Source organism: Bison bison, unplaced genomic scaffold, assembly GCF_000754665.1.
Source record: "Bison bison bison isolate TAMUID 2011002044 unplaced genomic scaffold, Bison_UMD1.0 scf7180017864163, whole genome shotgun sequence".
NCBI classification, from domain to species: domain Eukaryota; kingdom Metazoa; phylum Chordata; class Mammalia; order Artiodactyla; family Bovidae; genus Bison; species Bison bison.
In genome coordinates, this window is record NW_011494735.1 from 4,555,047 (window position 1) to 4,575,104 (window position 20,058).

At 37.3% G+C, this 20,058-nt stretch overlaps 1 protein-coding gene across 2 annotated transcripts in view; it reads right to left on the reverse strand.

Annotated features, from left to right (window-relative positions):
* MDM2 (MDM2 proto-oncogene, E3 ubiquitin protein ligase) overlaps nt 1–15,848 on the reverse strand; it is a 24,809-nt gene extending 8,961 nt beyond the window's left edge. Inside the window, exons 1-8 of one of the 2 annotated variants that reach the window (XM_010841558.1) lie at nt 15,486–15,848; nt 14,695–14,779; nt 12,013–12,087; nt 9,728–9,861; nt 7,715–7,764; nt 5,027–5,094; nt 4,793–4,889; nt 641–801 (exon numbers count right to left, since the gene is read on the reverse strand). In XM_010841558.1, the coding sequence (XP_010839860.1) occupies nt 641–801; nt 4,793–4,889; nt 5,027–5,094; nt 7,715–7,764; nt 9,728–9,861; nt 12,013–12,087; nt 14,695–14,775 (666 nt within the window). In that variant the 5' untranslated portion in view covers nt 14,776–14,779; nt 15,486–15,848. Of the gene's footprint in view, nt 1–640; nt 802–4,792; nt 4,890–5,026; nt 5,098–7,714; nt 7,765–9,727; nt 9,862–12,012; nt 12,088–14,694; nt 14,780–15,485 lie in introns of both variants that reach the window. The other variant, XM_010841557.1, reaches the window with a different exon arrangement.
* Between the last annotated feature and the right edge of the window lie 4,210 nt (nt 15,849–20,058).

The following is a 20,058-nucleotide window of genomic DNA, read 5'->3' on the forward strand; positions in this document are numbered from 1 at the left end:
TTTAGTTCTTCTTCACTTTCTGCCATAAGGGTGGTGTCATCTGCATATCTGAGGTTACTGATATTTCTCCCAGCAATCTTGATTCCAGCTTGTACTTCCTCCAGCCCAGCGTTTCTCATGACGTACTCTACATATAAGTTAAATAAGCAGGGTGACAACATACAGTCTTGACGTACTTCTCCTATTTGGAACCAGTCTGTTGTTCCATGTCCAGTTCTAACTGTTGCTTCCTGACCTGCATATAGGTTTCTCAAGAGGCAGGTCAGGTGGGTGGTCTGGTATTCCCATCTCTTTCAGAATTTTCCACAGTTTATTGTGATCCACACAGTCAAAGGCTTTGGCATAGTCATTAAAGCAGAAATAGATGAAGGTGCCCAATATGCTACTGGAGATTAGTGGAGAAATAACTCCAGAAGGAATGAAGGGATGGAGCCAAAGCAAACACAACACCCAGTTATGAATGGGACTGGTGATAGAAGCAAGACTCGACGCTGTAAAGAGCAATATTGCATAGGAAGATCCATAGTTTCATTTGAAAGAAAAAAAATTTACCAAGTGTATAGCAGCAATCATACATCATACACGTATATTCTGTCTGAATGCCTATTAGGAATGCCAGAACTAGACTTTAGAGGATTACCGGATTTGATGGAGTTCCTGTCGATTCACTGCTACTGCTTCTTTCACAACATATCTCCCTTATTACACACAGAGCAAGGCTTTCATCAAAGGAAAGGGAAATATTATCAGATTTGTGGCGCTTTCTCTGTCGTTCACCAGGTAATTCATCTGAATTTTCTTCTGAATATGTAAAGAAAAACAATTAAATTGCTATACTGTAATTTATTTAAAAATTGAGCTGTCTTAAGTTACATCTGTACTAAAACTGTTTCAATGAAATTAAACAGAAAAATAATGAATGCTTCAAAAGTCAACACTTTTACTGATCTGTCCAACTGATGGCAGAACATTACATTTTTAAAAAACTTTTAAAGCTTGTTTCAGGACTTCCCTGGTGGCTCAGACCGTTAAGCGTCTGTCTACAATGTGGGAGACCTGGGTTCGATCCCTGGGTCGGGAAGATCCCCTGGAGAAGGAAATGGCAATCCACTCCAGTACTATTGCCTGGAAAATCCCATGGACAGAGGAGCCTGGTAGGCTACAGTCCATGGGGTCGCAGAGTTCGACATGACTGAGAGAGTTCACTTTCACTTCACTTCAGAACTTTATCCAGTCACAATTAATTTAATCCATCTAGAGTTTTTACTAACAAGTCAGGATTTTTCTGTCAAACTTTAAAAGATTTCAAAATTATTTAATTTACTTAGAAGGTATTCTTAATGTTCGGTTTCCTTAGTACTCAGTATTTTTAACAGGAATCATAATTAGCAAAATTGATCCATTTATTATTTATTTGGCCATGTGGCTTATTTATTTATTGGGCCAGGTGGCACGCACAACCTTAGTTCCTTGACTAGGAATCGAACCTGTACTCCCCACAATGGAAGCTCATAGTTTTAATCATTGGACCACCAAGAAAGTTCCTGATCCATTTTATTTTAAATAAGAAATTATCTCTAACTTAAACTCAGAATGTTACCAAATCTGTCAGGAATATAAATGAGAGTCCTACCTCATATCAGACATAAAAATAAATTCCAAGTGGATTAAAAAACCAAACACAAAGAACAAAACCATCCAACTATTTTTATATAAGAATGGGAAGGGTGGGAAAGTATAATGTAACACTACAAAGCCCTCAAGAAAAAGATTATCAAGATTAGGTTATGTTAATTAAAACTTAATAACAATATAAAATACAATAAATAAAAGTGAAAAGGCATTGTCAAACTAAAAAAGAACTGCAATATATATTAGAAAATGGTTAATATCCATTTACACAAAGTCCTCCTGCCAATCAAGTAAAAGACAAGATTTTTAAAAAGTCAAAGGACAGTTCAATTCATAAAATACAAATGACTAATAAATATGAAAAAATGACTTATCTTCTAGTGATCAAAGAAATGCAAACTGAAATGAGATACCATTTTCCACCCATGAGAATGACAAAAACCAAAATGAGAAAGAGTGTCAAGAGACTTGGGAGAAAGGACTTTTTATACACTACTGGTAAAAATCCAAAACAATGTAACATTTTATAGGCAGTTTTTCGATCGTAGATAAATACCTACACAATCATTTATAAACATATGTGCAAGGGTGCTCACTGCAGCCTTACATGTTAAGTACCCAAAAGGGTTATGAGATTTAATAAAACATAATCCTAATCTGTATGCCTGAAACAGGTACAACTCACACCTCTGCTCATTCCATTTCCCTCTCTTGACCTTCCTGGTCAGAAGTAATCTTTTCTTCCTCTGAATTCCCAAAACACATTTATATCCTCTAAGATCAAAGCTTCTGATATAAGTTCTTAATCATGTTTATACTATTAGAAAAGGTGACCTTGACTGAAAGATGTGGACTAGAAGGGTAAAACCATGCTGTTGATGCATATTTTTTCAAAGTCCAGAATATTTTTTTAACTCTATTAAAAAATAACCTTTGGGGCTTTTTCTGATTATCAAAGTATTATATTACTTATTATAGAAGTCTCTTAAGAAATAGAAATTTAAAAGTAAATCATCTATAATATAACTACTGAGATAACTACTATTAACACTTTAGTAATTTTCCAGCTGTCATTTAAAAAATTTATTTCTTCTTAAACATACCTTTATCACACTGTACGTATAATTTGGGACTGTTTTCTAATTTTTTTTTTGGCTGCACTGCATGGCTTGCAGAATGTCAGTTTCCCAACCAGTGATCCAACCCAGGCCCTAGCAATGAAAGCATCAACTCCTCACCACTAAAAAAAAACTGCAGAACCACTAAAAAATGACCGCCAGGAGCTGTTTTCTCTTAAATATTTTTTTACATTATTTTTAATGCCTCAGAATATGGTGTCCATAATGTATGTTCATCATAACTGAACTATTTAGTCCACAAATCTGAGCACTGGCTTCTGTCTGGCACAGTGCTAGGCAGTGGGTGTAAAAGTGAAGTCAGCCATCATCCTTACCACCAGAGGAGGTTTACATTCAAACATCAAGGCAACCAAAACAAGCTATAATGAGTGGTATGAAGGAAAAAAGCAGGGTACCAAGGAAAAGAGTAACAAAAAGGGATCTACTTTTCTGGGTGGTTAGAGGCAGCCTCTCTGAGAAAGTAATAATTAAGCAAAAATTGAAAAACGAGGAGTTGGTCTTGCAAGGCTGAAACAGAAGAAAAAGAATTTTGACTTGTTTGAGAACCAAACAATCAATGTAGCTGAAACACACTGAAGGTGGGGAAAAAGGCCAAAAACCAGGATAAAAATAGATCAGGCCTTGCAAACCAATGTAAAAGTGTGGGTTTTATTTGAAGGTTAATAGCTTCAAAATAGCTAAAGGGGATCTGGCATACCACAATCCAGTTTACCTTTTATGATCCCTTTTGGTACTATGGTAAAGGACAGAAGCAGCAGTAACTAGAAACAGAAAATCAGAAGCTGCTGCAGTGGTCCAGGTAAGAGATGACAATGGCCTGGACTAGAGTGATGACATTCTCTGGCATCGTGTATGTTTTCAACTATGCATAATGCTTTAATTAACATCTTTACATATAATCTTTGAATTTCTGACTATATCCTTAGGAGAGATTCCTAGAAGTGGAGTCAACCATGATAATTTTAAGGACCCCAAGCCTTTTTATAATTCACAAAGGTCAACCAATTTATACTGACTGATGCACTACCGGTGTATTAGTGTCAACACGTACATTAGCAGGAAGTAAAAAAAAATTATCTTTGCTAATTTGAAAGACCAGAAAAGACATCTTTTTTGCATTTTTTTGTTGTCTATAAAGCTAAATCACTAAAATCTACCCCTCCTCATATTTATTAGTCATTTGTATTTACTATGAAATTTGCAATTCGGATTTTTAATACTTTTCTTATTGATTTTTTTGAAACTTTTAATACAGTAGAAATAGTAACAGTCGAATTTTAAAAGTAAATCAATTTCAGTATGTTGTAATTTTTAATTTATCTTTTAAACTCATTTAGTATTCATTTTGGCATAATGTACAGATGTAATTTGATTTTCACCCCACCCCACCCCCGGCCCCAAATAACTAACCATTTGTTCTAGTCCTATGTATTTAGTAAGACATCCTCTGCACTTTCTGCCCTTCGCCCTCATGTACAAAACTCTACCCTGAGTTTATCTATATTACTTCACTGATCTGCTAAATTCCTTTTTTTCACTTGAAATATACAGTTTTAGTTATTATGACTTTCACTGGGTAACAGCCTCCTCCCTCTACTCTTTTCTCTGTTAAAAATGCTCTTAGCTATTTTCTTTACCTCATCTTCATTTCTAACATGTTACTTTCTGTTTTTAAACTCATTGCTATGTTTTATTTATTAGAAATAACAAATACTTTAACTGTAAAGGTGACTAAGAATGATGACTAAAACAGAGTTTAAATTCTTGTCCTCTATTATGTTGACTAGCAGAGAGCCAACTATAAAATATAGGACACAGGAAACTGTGCCTGCTGTAGTCAACCAGAAACATGTTGCTAAGAAAACAATTTTTAAGCCAACTAAATCATATAAAAATAAGAACCTCAGAAATTCATTCACATAAACCACAAAAAGCACAATTTAAGTCTAAACATACTAGTATCAGTAAAAAATGAAAAATGAAAAGCAGTTTGAAAGTGCCAATTAAATATTCATATATACCTGTCTCACTAACTGCTCTCCTTCTAGATGAGGTAGATGGTCTAGAAACCATATCTGAAGATGAAGGTTTCTCTTCCTGTAGCTCTTGCACAAGGTCCTAAGCATTCAAGGGAGAAACAAACAAAAAAAACCCACAAACTTATAACATCAGGAAGGTAAAAATACATTGTTTTAAACAACCTTCCCCAATTTTCAAAAAAACATCATAGTAGAATGAGTTCGTATCAATATTACCTTTTGATTACTCCCACCTTCAAGGTGACACCTGTTTTCACTCACAGATGTGCCTGAATCTGATGGTTCTGCTAGAAAATAAAAACAAAGAATCACAAGCTAAGAAAGGAAGGGCTACTCAATAGATGCTATCTAGGACAAACTCCTTACACAGTTTAACTTTCAACCAACATTGAACCTGTAGTCTCCCAAGTGCCATGCTGTGCTGGATACTAGAGATGTAAATAGATAATTCATTTTAATATAGAAGATACATAAGAATCATCATAAAGTACAATAAACACACTAAAAGAAGTAAATTAATGGAGAAGATGGGAGTATGGAGTAATGATTATTTGGCAGAGTAAGGCAAGGTCTGAGTAACAAAGAATCAGGAAAGGTTTCATAGTTGAATATGTGGAAATACAAGTGGGAAAGGCTATTTCAGACTGAGAGCCCTGTGTGAAAAAAGCATCCAGACATGAACTACCTGTGTTTGCTGTAGAACTACAGGTAGTTCATTACTATGGGAATGTAAGCAGGATCATCAAGGATCCGGCATGTCTTGCTAAACAGCACAAAGATAAACAAGCAGTATGCATGCCACCAACTGCAAATCACTGCATCCTTCTCAGCTAATATTTCACATTCCTCCCTAAGGCACGGCTGCAGCCACTCACCATTAAAAAGGTTTAATCTAAGAAATAAAATTGATCTGCTAGTTCACACCAAATACTTTGGCCAGCGAGTATTAAGGAATCCCTAAATAGTCACTTTAAGCAGGAGTGACAACTCACTCTGCCGAAAGAGAAGAGAATGGGGCAGTGAAACCAGTGTTAGCAACTGCAATTACACACATGAAAAGCATTAAAGCCTAAACTAAAACATGGAAAAAAGGCCAATTCCAGAGAAATTAAAAAAGGGAAAAACCAACAGAAACCTGGTGTCTAATACATAAGACAAGGGAGAAAGGAGTCAAGAAGGATTCCAAGATTCTATCTTGGGTAGATAAATGGGTGGCGTATCATTCACCAAGAAAGAAACTTCAGATGAAAAACAGATTTGAATGGGAAAATAGTGAACTGAAGTGGGTAACTTTCAGGTAGGCAGGTTTAGTTTGTATGTTGATGTATAGACCTGTCACAGCGCAAGTCAAAATTTCAGATATGGAAATATATACAATCACCAAAGATCATAATCAAATACCCTTTATTACTCCCTTGGAAACATTTCACCTTAACAATGAAGCCAGGTCTGAGTATTAACATTTTAAAATGATATGCATTATCATTAAAAAGTTTCTCTTTTGTATTATAGGTAAAGGTATTATATTGATTTTAAGTTGTCCATATGAATAGGTTATATTTTGTTTTAGTGTAAGAGATGTTATAAAACAGACATAATAAAAGGGAAGTGCCAAGTATAATAAGGTTGAGAACCATATTATAAAGGAGTTCTGAAGTTAATTAAGTAAACTAAAACCTGAAACAAAACTCAGAATCTAAATAACATAGGTAATCTACAGGTTACCACCTCATTAATACAATTTTCCTAGCAATCAACAAAGGTTTATTTAAATGAATTGAATACATCAGGGACAATAATTCAGAAAACTGAAAATACTACAACAGATACTATACTTGTTTATTTGCCTTCATTTGATTTCAAAAAGTGCTCTGTAAAACAAAATCTCAAGTTACCAGCCTAATAATTACTTCTGTTCTAGGATAAGATGATGATGCCCTTTTCTGGGTCTTAAATCCTAACTCTGGAAGAATAGGTATTCAATTCAACACATTTACTAAAAGACCTTATTACCAAACACTGTATTATGTGATGCAGATTGCAAACCTGAATAGGATATAAATGTATAAGCAAGTAAGGGTAACAAAGTAATATAACAATAAAATCTAATACGGAATAATAGGAGCTCAAAGGGGTGGTCAGTTCATTCTGGAAAGTAAACAAGCTTCTGAGAACAGTTCTTAATTACAGACCAAAAATAGACTTAGAAGTCTGTGGTATATTGGAGCCAGCTCCTACCAGCATTCCCAAGCCAAATGTACATTTCTTCCTAATCCCATGTTTGTAGTTGAAAATGGTCAAGGTCAGAGTATTTATATTATGAAAATCAGTAACCACACCTGTATGTGTTTAGGTTTATCTTTACGGAATAAGAACCTAGCACTTTCATCAGATTATCAAAGGGTTATATAATCCAAAAATAACCAGTTAAGAACTACATCTAAAGGAAAGGAAGTAAAATGGCACTCACCTGGAAAAACTGGTAAACAAAGCTTTGTCTACTATAAAAAACACACAAGCAAAGGGCCCTTCCATTCAAATGGTCCTACCTAGGTAGCTGGATTACTTCCCAAAGTTTTTGAATACATGTTTCAAGGTTAGATCATGTCTACCATGCAGAATCTTTTGAAATTATCTACCTTTCAAACAAATTCTAACCTGACATCCCAAGGTTTAAATTTATGTAATAGGATATAGTGCAAATGTGCATAAGGAACTTAGCATTATGTTACTTGTGTTCATATGTATTTCTTCCTATTAAATTTATCATACCCTTACTATAATTAAATATACAATTAGAGCAACTTTTAAAGAGAATCACAATTATAAAATGTCTGCACATCCATAAAATGTCTTTAAGGTATTTTTACAGTATACGGTTTATGGCATTCAAAATTAACTTACCTTGCTGACTGACTACTACCAAATTTCTGTAGATCATTGTATATATTTTCCTTGTAGAGAAAAAGAGAGATGTACATTTTAAAATAAAAATATATTAAACTGGGCTGAACAGGACTTTTAGATATATATTAATATAAACTATCAATTACAACCCAAATTTTAAATTATTACATTCAAGTACTGATAAACTCCTAGACACTAAAAAGCACCAAAATAATTAGTTGCACAATGATTTACATACAGCCATTTTTAATAATCACTAAGGTCTCCCTAGCTCAAAGATTTCCCATCTCCATTTCCTAAAACATGCATGGTTTAGACTTTGGCAAAAGTCCACAAACACTGGTATGAACACATGAGGCACGTTAACATTCTTATTTTCAAACAGAAATTATCTAGCTCTGGGCATAGAAGTAGACTTAAAAAGGTAGTAGGTTATGTAAAACCCAATACATAGGAACTTGATTTATAGTTTTGACTTTCATCAACCTTGGATCAATCATCTAATGGATTTTCTTTCTTGATCTGAAAATTGAAAGATGAAATAGTATGCAGTCATTTAATACAGGCTGACTACTAGTCACTGTTCTAGAAATTGGGGAAAACAAAGAAGGAAATAAAAACAAATCTCTGCCCTCCTGGAACATAAGGAAACAATTCACTTATGCCAGTACTCAATGAAGTCATGGTACTTCTTTTTTCAAATAAATTAAAAATTTTAGAGAACATTTATTGGTCACAAGACATTTCTAATTCTCAAGGTTAAGGGGAAAGTGCCAATCCCAGCTAATTGTTTTCATCCTTGAGACTAATAATATAGCTCCTTAAACTCACAAAAACCAATATTCGTATTCATATCTCATTCCCAAGTCAATAGTTTCGCCAGTGTTTAACCTTAACACATTAGACTTCAAGTCAAAAATAATTTTAAATCTGTACTTTCAGTATCAGAAATTACAGCTCCAAACATTATCAAAATTTAATATATAGTGCAAAATTATCAAGTTATTTATTTTATAAAATTAAAGCTTATATTCCAAGGCCAAGTATAAAATAAAGTAGTAAACATAAATGGTTTGTCAATGGAAAGATGCTTATGTTAGTTTAATAGCAAGATGAAATCAAATAAAGTATATTCACCAATAGTTAAAACACATCTGTGCATACTATCAAAATGATGAGTAAAAATACCTTTTGGTGACAAACCATAGTCACTTCTTCCCTGTCCTTAGCTTTCGCTCTTAATGTACAATAATGAATATATATTTTTAAGTGAAGTTGTTTTAAAGTTATAAATATCCCAATTCAATTATCTTTTTAGCTATATTATTGAGCCTTAAATACCAGAAGCTAGTTAAATGTTTCAGGTGAAAAGTATTCATCTCATTAATTAAGACACTGCGAAGAGACGAACTGTCCTAAACCAAATGAAAGGAATTCCAAATGTAAAGAAAGAATGACTGAAAAAAGGGTCTTCAATTCCCAGTAGAACAATTCTAGAAATGTTACCTGGGTTAAATGCAGCTGATTAAGTGTCACAATGGTATATGACAAAGAAAAAGATCTCCAAAGTAACTAGAGCTCAAATTTAAGCCTTTAACCACAAGATAATGTAAAGATTGTCTTTGGAAATGATTACAATAATTTTTTTTAATATGCAGTAACTTGTAGCTAATAAATGCTTTCCATGTGCCAAACACTATTTTTTTTTTACACACTGCTTCCTTATAACCTCTAGGATATTTATATTATTCCTACTTCATATTCAGGGGAAACTTAAGGCTTAACCCAATTTACCTAGTTTCACTGCTAGTAAATGACTGAGCTAGGTCTTAAACCCAAGCCTATAAGATTCCAGAACTCAGGTTCTCAAACAATATGCTGTAATACTGAGAAATTAAACTTCAGTTATCTTTTATACATATTATAACAATTTTCTCTGACAAAATGGTGTGAAGATAGAGGTGAACTGAAATGTTTGCCCAGTTGGCATTTTACAGACTAAAGACTTACCTGTGTTCCTTCACAGAGAAGCTTGGGACTCCAAACAAATCCCCTAGAAGATCATTTGAACAATACACAATATGTTGTTGTTTTTCATCATATAATCGTTTAGTCATGATATACTGGCCAAGATAAAATATAACCTGAAATAGAAATATGATTTCTGAGCATTAAAGAAAATTAAATATTAGTTTCAAATATACTCAATAACATCTCATTTATCTGAAGAGGGTTAAACAACCAACAACCACATCTAAGTAACAACCATCCTATATTCTTTAAAAAAAGAAAAGAGCTGATCTTTTATGTTCTTTTAATTTGACGGAAGTAGAAACACTGCTTCTGATTTACTTAAACTTTAAAATGTGTCTTTGGCCAGGGGTGGGGGAGGGCAGACTTCACCTTTGCCCAGATATCTAGGTATTACTTATTAGGAAGAAAGTGAAAGGCAGCAAAATGCAAAACCAATGATAACAATAAAAAGCTGCAGAATCAAAAAAACATCAATTAAAATATAGCAATGACCTGGAGTCATTTACTAAATAGTTCCGGATACCATATAACTCAATAACCTGAGGTCATCACAGATGAGGAAGACAAGATAATGATCAATTAATTACATCTATGTAACAGCTGGGGAGAACTCAATGCATGAAATAAGCCCTCAAAGATACCAACATAATGCATACAGTAAGTAACCAAAATAATGACCCTGAATCATACATATATGGTTAATATTTTACAGTTTACAATGTACTTTTACGAGTACTTTCTCTTTCTTCTGATATTTCATAAATCATGTGAGAAGTAAAAAAACTGACCAGGTCTTCTGACTCTTAGTCCAGTGTTTCTTTCTTTCTACTACTCCAATACCAGCTTTCATTACTCTCCCACATACCACAAAACAAAGATTCTACAACTGGAAACTGTGTCAGACAACATATACATCACTCTACACAGTCTAACATAAGCATTTTAAGTCTTTATCATGGTCTTGATCAGTTTTCTCCTTATTTCTATCTGCTACAAGTCATATTTTTTTGTTTCCTTAACTGATTATATAATAACATAAGGTCAGACCCAAGTTAACATTCCTAAAATCATCATTTACCTTGATACTTCCCTGCAAACACCATCTATAGACTTAACTGGCTAAGCAGGTTTCAAACTTAAAGGAATAGCTGTATGTGACTGTGGATCAGAAATGGTAGACAGTGAGAAAGGAAGAAGGAAGACAACCTAGACTCCTTCCACAAAACATCCTGGAAGAAAATTTCTGGTGTGGCTAAAAATGGAAAGGATCTGAAATTTCTTCTTGCCCACTATCCTGATGTAGATAAAGTACTTAAGTATTTTAAAGTAATCTTAGCCCCATAAACTGTGAGAGATGGGGAAGAGGCACATTTCATTCACATCAAATTTTGCCCAAGACAGCCCAATCTCTCAGTGAAAAGCATGCTTTTGTACACAAATTCAAAGCTAGAGAACAACACATTGAAATGTATCCATTAAATAGAATGTATGTTCACGAATCAGCTCACCTCTATCCCAGAAAGATCAGTATACTGTACTCATGTATCTCTAGTGCAGAAGTTCTTAACCTGGGATCCATGGATGCCCAAATCCTTGGATAGAATTCAGGGGGTCCATTAATTTGGGTGGAAAAAAAACTGTCTATCTTTATTCTCACTACCTTTTAACTGAAATTTAGCTTTTCCTTCAATTATGAATACAGGCAACAAATCACAAAGTATTAACAATAACTGTGATTTTGTCACCAATAAAAAAAAAATCACAAGCATTTCTCATATCATACTATGCTTGATGTAAACATCTCAAAATACCAATTATACTTACAACTTTCAAATTAATTTATTAGATCTGTTGCTGAATTAAAGTGGTCATAAAAAAGCATGTATCACAAACTTGTATACCATTTTGTTAACTGTATTTTAATGTAATTTTTCCACTGTAATCCTATATATTTTATTTCATCCATTTAAAAACATGATTCTGAGACAGAATTACCAGTCTGAAAAGTCTTTACAGCAGTGCATCAAGTGGGTTAACAGCACAAAAAGGCAATAAACTCCTATAGAGCTTCCCTTTGTCTGAGGTTCCCAGCTGAGAAATGAAATTCGAGTATAAACTGAATTTTCAACTTCAAATTATAGTCCAAATGAGCACAATACTTAATACCACTGCCTACTGAAAATCCCTCTATATGGCCAATTTCTCACCATGGCTATATGTAACTAGGAAGACTTTTTTTTTTTAAACTTAGTTCAACATACCTCTTTCATAGTATAAGTGTCCTTCTGCGCACCAACAGACTTCAACAACTTCAAAAGCAATGGCTTTGGTCTAACCTATAAAGAACAAAGAGTTGCTATTATACTTTTAAACCATTCCAGAACCAAAAGCCCTGCAGGAAACTCATCCATAATGCATTTCAATAAGGGTAGCAAACACAATGTCTCGCAACCTCACAAGGTTAGACCCAAAAAAGTCAGTCATAATGTCTTCACTAAATATAACAGACTATGTAAACTGAATACCGCAGACTGTGTTTGGGGAAAAAATACCGAGACGGAATTATTATGCAAGTAATCAGAGGAACTGAAGTATTATCAGCTGTGATCAACATTCATGCCAAGGCAGTGAAACTTACACTTTTTCCTCCAGCAATTTCTATCATCTGCTTACTACCTTACAAGCTCAACTGTAAACTGAATACCCAAATGAGCTTACTGTAAGCTAAATGACAAAATCTGAGAGAAAAAAATAAATGTAATTTACAATGAGTCCCTTTACCAATCTCTTCTTTCTGCAGATTAGGTTCGTGAAGGTTAAGGAACTTTAACCAAGCTGACAAGGATAATTAAGAGCAGATCTGAATACTGCAACTCACAACCCTCAATGGCAAGCCAGCATTTTCCTCCTACTATAGTATCACGCTGACTTTTAGCTGGCTACGTTCCACATATCTACTTGACAAGCATTTTTTGAGCTTCTGCCATGAACCAGACAGTGCTGGTTATTGCACAAACACAAAAATGACAAATACAAAGAACAACGTGTATTGAAAGAGCCAGCCAACTAGATCAAGGGGTCATTTTTTTTCTTTAAAGAGCCCAATAGTAAACATTCTAAAGCTTTTCTCACCAGACAGTATGACTCAGAAGCATAAATAATATGCAACCAATGCATGTGGATGCATTTCAATAATACTATTCACAAAATTAGGCAGCAGACCAAATTTGGCTCATAGCCTGTAGTTTGCTGCCTCTGATCTAGAGGCTCTGCAAGTTGTATTGACAAAATAACTGGCAAGGGGGCAGGGATGTAACGTGTTTATGTTCTTTCTCCCTATCTGTTGCTATATTAAAATCTTCAAAATCTTTACAGCTACACAACCACCCCTACAGGCTGGGGCTTCTGCACCTCCCTTCAGTATACTCCAGTCCTATCTAACTTTGAAATCTGACAGCAACCCAGTTTGGGATCTAATTATCAAAACTAGTTTAAGAAAATTGCCTGTTTCCTGCTCATCAACAGAACATTATTTAATAACTGAAAAATTTTAAACACACAATAAATGTAGTATTGAATCATTTATTGTTCTCATCATGTGTTTTTTCCCCATGTGCTTACATTATGAGCTTTATTTTCAAGTTATTGAAAGAATCAATTCTCCCAGAGAACATATTTTTCTAAAATTTTGTTATATTAACTTCAAACTATATAAAACAATGCAAAAGGAAAAATCTGCAATGAAAAGCCATAAGCTTTTTATTAAGACTTAAAAGACACGCATTAATAAGAAAATTATTATAAAAAATACCATTCTTTAATCTTACATAAATAAAATTCTAGACGAGAAAAGAAAAGGCACTAGAAGAAAATACAGCAATGTATTTGCATCATCTTGGGAGGGGAGAGTTCCTCCAAGGCATGATATGAAATTCAAATGCCAGCAGAAATCAAATTTTACTTAAAGACCACATAAGCAAAGTTATTTGTAATATTTATAAATGATAAAAATCAAATACACTTAGAACAAAGAACAGCTACAAATTATTAAGAAAAACCAATAAGCCTAAAAGAAAAGTATACAGATTAAGACCAAGCAAACCCCAAGACACAGATTCAACAAATGACAAGATGCCCAACCTCACCAAAGATTAGGGAAATACAAATTTAAACAATACAATTTCTTTGCCAAAACAATGGCAAAATAATAAAGTGATAATACTCAGTTTTGGCAGAGAGAGGTAACACTTGTGTTAAGATATATAAACAAAGTGCTATTTGTAATACTCAAAAACTAAAAACAATGTAAAAAAGTCTATCACTGAAGGCATAAATTTTTAAAATGGTATACAAACACTGTGGGTTACCACGCAGCTGTTAAAGAATTCTATATATTTTATTTATTGACACAGATGTTATTTGCCCAATATATACACATAAAATCCTATTTTAGCAAAATAAACCAAACAACATAACTAAAACTCACATGTACAAATATATATGTGGATATGTACATACAAAAAGATCTAAAAAGTAAGCGTGATCAAAAGACCGGAATTTTCAGTTTTTACTTTATACTCTTCTATAATGTCTAAAATCTTTACAACAATCATGAATTATTTTTGTGACTTTCAGAAACCATTTAAAAGTTAAATACTAACAGGTCAAAATCGAAAAATCAGTCACATAAACCATAACTTCACCATCCATACTTAAGATAATGAAACTGACTTTTAAATTCAGTTTGGTAAAAAGCTAAGAAAATAAATAATGATGCTTACAATTAACTTCTGCTCCACAGTTATAGCTGAGTGGCAGAATTTAAGCTATGGAGTACAATTTCACGTAAAAGAGCAAGGCTATAATTAGGATCTATGGAATTTAGCAGATCGCCTCATAAAATAACTTTTTGTTAAAGTTACGCTGGGGACAAAAATACCAACCAGGGTCTCTTGTTCCGAAGCTGGAATCTGTGAGGTGCTTACAGCACCATCAGTAGACACAGACATGTTGGTATTGCACATTTGCCTAAGAGTAGGAAAAAAAACACACGATAAAAACTTGAAATAATGAAACACCTGTTTTTAAAAAAGACAAAAATCATATAGAAATGAGACAAATAATGCCTTTACTAAAAGTAAAGCCGTTAGCAAGTGGGTCCTTACCTGGATCAGCATAAAGTAAGTGCTATATACGTAGGTGACTACAGGTTCTCTCTCCCAAACAGCCAGCGAATACAGCTGGGAAAAGGCATGTTTAAATAGCCCCAGCTGGAGACAAGTCAGGGCTTAGCTCCTTCTACTGCAGACTCGGAACGTGTCCGAACTTGACCAGCCCATCAGGAAAAGCTGAGTCAACCTGCCCACAGAACCAGCCCAATCTTGTCCAGACTCAACGCCTGGGTAATAGAAGCTACCGAACAGGCACCTGTCATTACTACGACTCCGGGTCAAGAACCTGCCCGCAGCTCGGCAGCTGCCCCCGCGCACACGACCTTTACCCCGGACGCCCGCGGAGCCCCCTCCCAAACCCCCCGCCCGCTCGAAGCCCTAAGACCCCGCCCTCCTCCCGGGCGGCGACAATCTCGCCTCCTACCAACAAAATCTCCACAAACCCACGTGCCCCGCGCCCCCCACCACGAAAACCTAAAGGCTGCGCGCGGGGCCGAGAGCGAGCCGGGAGACACAAGTCACAGAGCAAACCCCGAACTGCCCACGCGCTTCCACGCCGATACCTGATGCTCACTAACTGGGGTTTTCCGCGACTGCAGTCGGAGTTGGGGGGGGGTCCCCCGAGGCTCCCCAGTTTCCGTCACCGGGCGCGCGGAAGCCCGACGCCCCAGGCCTCGGCGACCATTCCACTCGCAGGGCTCTGGCCGACGGGGCGCTCGAACGCGGTAGATCCGGAGAAAAAAAGAGGCTCCTGGCGGTGAAAACGGCAGGACCTCGGTCAGAGGGGTGAGGGCTACCCCTCAGACTAGAATTCTTGCTCCATTTTCCTTTCAGTCACACCGGGCCGCATAGGCCCCTAAACCTGCCGAGCTGGCCGAGGTGCGCCGGATGCGCGCCCCCTGCCGTCCGAGGGCACCGCGCCGGAAGCCGCGGCCCATCCGGGCTTTTGAGCGCGCGCGCGCGCGCCAAGGCCCCGCCGCCTCCGCCCAGTAGGGGCGGGGCTGGACCCGGCGGCCTCGGCGAAGGGCCCTGTCTCGGAGCAGGCGTGAGGCTTCCGGAGTGAGGAAAGGTTACTGGGCGCGCGCGAACGAAGCAGATCGCGAGTTCCCAGCGAGTGGAGGGGATCTCTGGTCCTTCCCGCCGCCGCCTAGTTTGGGCGCCAAACTTGGGACTTCTTTATCCGTTGGTTATTTTTGTATTTGGTGTGTTTACACTTCCAGACCGCGATGGAAACTCAGGCAGATGTGAAGCTAAGCGCCGCTACCAAAAGAGAAACCAAAATTAACAGCTGTGCGATATATTAAGCCCGCACCACCGGCTGCTGGAGTTGTATACAAATAAATTATTTCAAAGCTTGTTTTTTAAAAGTATGATTAAAAATAGCACAGTGTGGGCTTGTTGAGGGGTGTATACAGTATTTTAGTTGGAGGCATAAAAGACTGGTGGTTAGCGTTCAGACGAACGGGAGTAGAGAACGGTTACGCCTTAGGCTTTTAGAGTGTTTGGGCTTTTTTGTCTATATATGAATGTATTCATTCCCATTAAAAATATATTTATTAGGCATTCAGGACTGAAAGACTCACCTACTTTGCCCCCTTTTGCACATAGGCCTGGCCGTCTCAGAAATGAGCCAGGACGTGAGAACTGAGTTGGCTCAACCCAAAAAGTAAAGAACAGCTCATTCTTTGAGCTGTTCATTACAAAGAACGCTTCTTCGCCCAGGAAGCGGTTAGTTCCTTGTGAACAAAGAAGTTTCTGATAAAGTTGTATCTTTCCCTTCTCCCACCCTCTAATCTACTAGAAAGTAATCTTTTTTAAACATCAGTTCAGTTCAGTTCAGTCGCTCAGTCGTGTCCGACTCTTTGCGACCCCATGAATCGCAGCACGCCAGGCCTCCCTGTCCATCACCAACTCCCGGAGTTCACTCAGACTCACGTCCATCGAGTCAGTGATGCCATCCAGCCATCTCATCCTCTGTCGTCCCCTTCTCCTCTTGCCCCCAGTCCCTCCCAGCATCAGAGTCTTTTCCAGTGAGTCAACTCTTCGCATGAGGTGGCCAAAGTACTGGAGTTTCAGCTTTAGCATCATTCCTTCCAAAGAAATCCCAGGGCTGATCTCCTTCAGAAAAACATAGTGGTCACTAAATTGATTTAATCTAATTACTAACATGATCTTCAGGGATTTATTCGGGCTTTATAAAGAACTCATCTTTATCAAATAAAATATAGTTAAGTTTCTGGTTGTAAAAGTGTGTGCTTGACACAGGATAAAATCTCAAGCGATGAAGAAAACAGCATAAAAAGATAAATTATGCAATTTGTTAACGCCAAGTAAAGGAACAGGTGTGTGCTCTGAGTTGAAAAACAGGATTGCTCAGTCAATACTAGGCAGTGCACAAAGGCTTCAGAGACCTTTAGATATAGTCCAGGCACAAGAAAAATATTCAAAAAGCCCAAAAGTGAAAATATAAAGGGCTGTTTCAGAAACAAGTTTGTCTTGCATAAGAAACAAGAAAAAGAATTTAAAGAATTTGGATGTTTCCTTAAATGTCCAACAAAGGAAATTTGGACTTTGGACAGGGTAGGCAGTGGACAAAGGGGAAGAATGTAAACTGGTGAATTGCTTCAAACTGTTTTTAACAGCAACACCATGACCAAATTCATGAATAGTCTGGCAAGCCTCCTCTGGACCAAATTTCCCCCTTCTCTTTGGCCTCGTATTTGAAAAAATCTTCTTGGCAGAATTAGTAGAGCAGAAACAAAGGGCAGAACTGATCAGATTAGTCTTTTTTTTTTTTCTAATGGAAGCAAAAAAAGAAGGGCAAAAATGAAGTGATAGTATTTGGAGTGTTGGGGGAAAAAAGAGATGAGGCAAGGATTCTATATTTCAGGGAAAAGAGACTGAAAATTAACCTAGTGTAACAAGCACTCTCCAAGGCCCCTACTGGTAAAGAAGATGGTCATACTCCTTGCCATCATAGCACCTAGCAGGAAGACTATGAATTTACGCACAAAGAAATAATGATACTGCTGACCAGAAGTCTGGAAGAAATGAAGTTGAATGAGTTGTTGCATTTTGGATGATGCACCACAGAATGAAGAGTTCATGGTAGAAAATACAGAACTGAAACTCAGGCCGAAGACAGACTATCAAGTTTAGGTGTCATTTCAGGGGGCCTCCAAAGAGCTCCAGTACCACAGTCCCTTCTGTCTCAGCACCGAAAGAATTCAGTGAGAGGCAAAGTGATAGAGAAGAAGTGATATACTGGGATAGGCTCTTGTGAGGCTTACAAGCAGGAGGGCAAGGGGATGCCACACCCCAAGAACTCGGTATAGTTTTATAATCAACAGAAAAGTGGGGAGGGAGAGAAGAACTTCTTTGTCTTTCTCAAATAGATGTCATGCTTCCATTATCAGTTCCTCCTCCAGGTTGAGCAAGGGAGTTTTCTTGTCCCTACATGGTCAAGCTAGGCTTCCTTGGTGGTTCAGCAGCAAAGAATCCACCTGTCAATCCAGGAGACGTGGATTTGATCTCTGGGTCGGGAAGGTCCCCTGAAGAACGAAATGGCAACTCATTCCAGTATTCTTGGCTGGGAAATCCCATGGACAAAGCAGCCTGGTGGGCTACAATCCACATGGTTACAAGAATCAGACATGACTTCGCAAGTAAACAACAACAGCAACGGCCAAGCTAGGTCCACAAATTGTTTTTTACATCTGCAAGAGCACGTTCTAGGGATTATTAACTGAGCTCACTGGGCAGGATGTGTGTGTCATGCCACCATTGTTTTATTGTTTTGGGGCATGTTTCCTTGTATGGTTTTATTGCTAAGCAAGCCTGCTTGATTTTGTCGTTAAGCAAACCTGATTTCTTGAATAATCATTAACTTACAGGGGTCCTCCATATTTTTTTCCTACTTACAATCCCCTAGTGGGATTAACAGTTTAATCACTTACTTTAGGGTCCCTTTACTCTGTCCCTATCAGTTGGCTCTACACTTAAAACCTGATGAGTTCCTCAAAGGAAAGAGACTAAACTGGGATAAGGTAGCAAGGGAACAAACAGCAGAAAATCAGAGAAATAACCAGAAGGCCAACTAATGCCTGGCCATATGGTAGTGTTTCTGGTTAGAGGAGCCAAGTAATGGTACTGAATACTGCAGAAGTCAAAGAAAATGAAGAAAGAAAACACCCTGGATCCGCTCACTCTAAAAGCAGTTCCTGGAGGGGAAAGGGGTAGCTAGGGAGTTTGGGATGGACATGTACACACAGCTGTATTTAAAATGGATAACCAATGAAGTCCAACTGTATAGCACAGATAACTCGGCTCAATGTTATGTGGCAGCCTAGATGGGAGGAAAGTTTGGAGGAGAATGGACACATTTATATATGGCCGAGTCCTTTTGCTGTTCATCTGAAATGATCACAACATTGTTAATCTGCTATATCCTTATACAAAATAAAAAGTTTTTTAAAAAAACAAACCAGTTACTGCTGTTTGTGACTTTACTATTAAGGAAAAAATGCAGACCAGCTGCTATTGTTTCCCTGCATGCATCCATCCCATCCATGGATGTCCTGTATTACTCTGCCCTAACTGTGCTGCCTGGAGGCTTCTCTGGAGGCACCTTCTGCTTAATATTTAGCAACATTGTTCTTGATACCCTCCTTTGTTCTAAGAGATGGAGATACCTTGAGTATCTTTGCATTCTTTGGCACCTAAGCTCTGCAAACACAGGTACAATAGACTTTTATCCTGGTCCAAGAGCCACTTCTTACTCGCATTTATTCAGTTCAGTTCAGTCACTCAGTCGTGTCCGACTCTTCATGACCCCATGAATCGCAGCACGCCAGGCCTCCCTGTCCATCACCAACTCCCAGAGTTCACTCAAACTCACGTCCATCGAGTCAGTGATGCCATCCAGCCATCTCATCCTCTGTCGTCCCCTTCTCCTCCTGCCCCCAATCCCTCCCAGCATCAGAGTCTTTTCCAATGAGTCAACTCTTCACATGAGGTGGCCCAAGTACTGGAGTTTCAGCTTTAGCATCATTCCCTCCAAAGAAATCCCAGGGCTGATCTCCTTCAGAATGGACTGGTTGGATCTCCTTGCAGTCCAAGGGACTCTCAAGAGTCTTC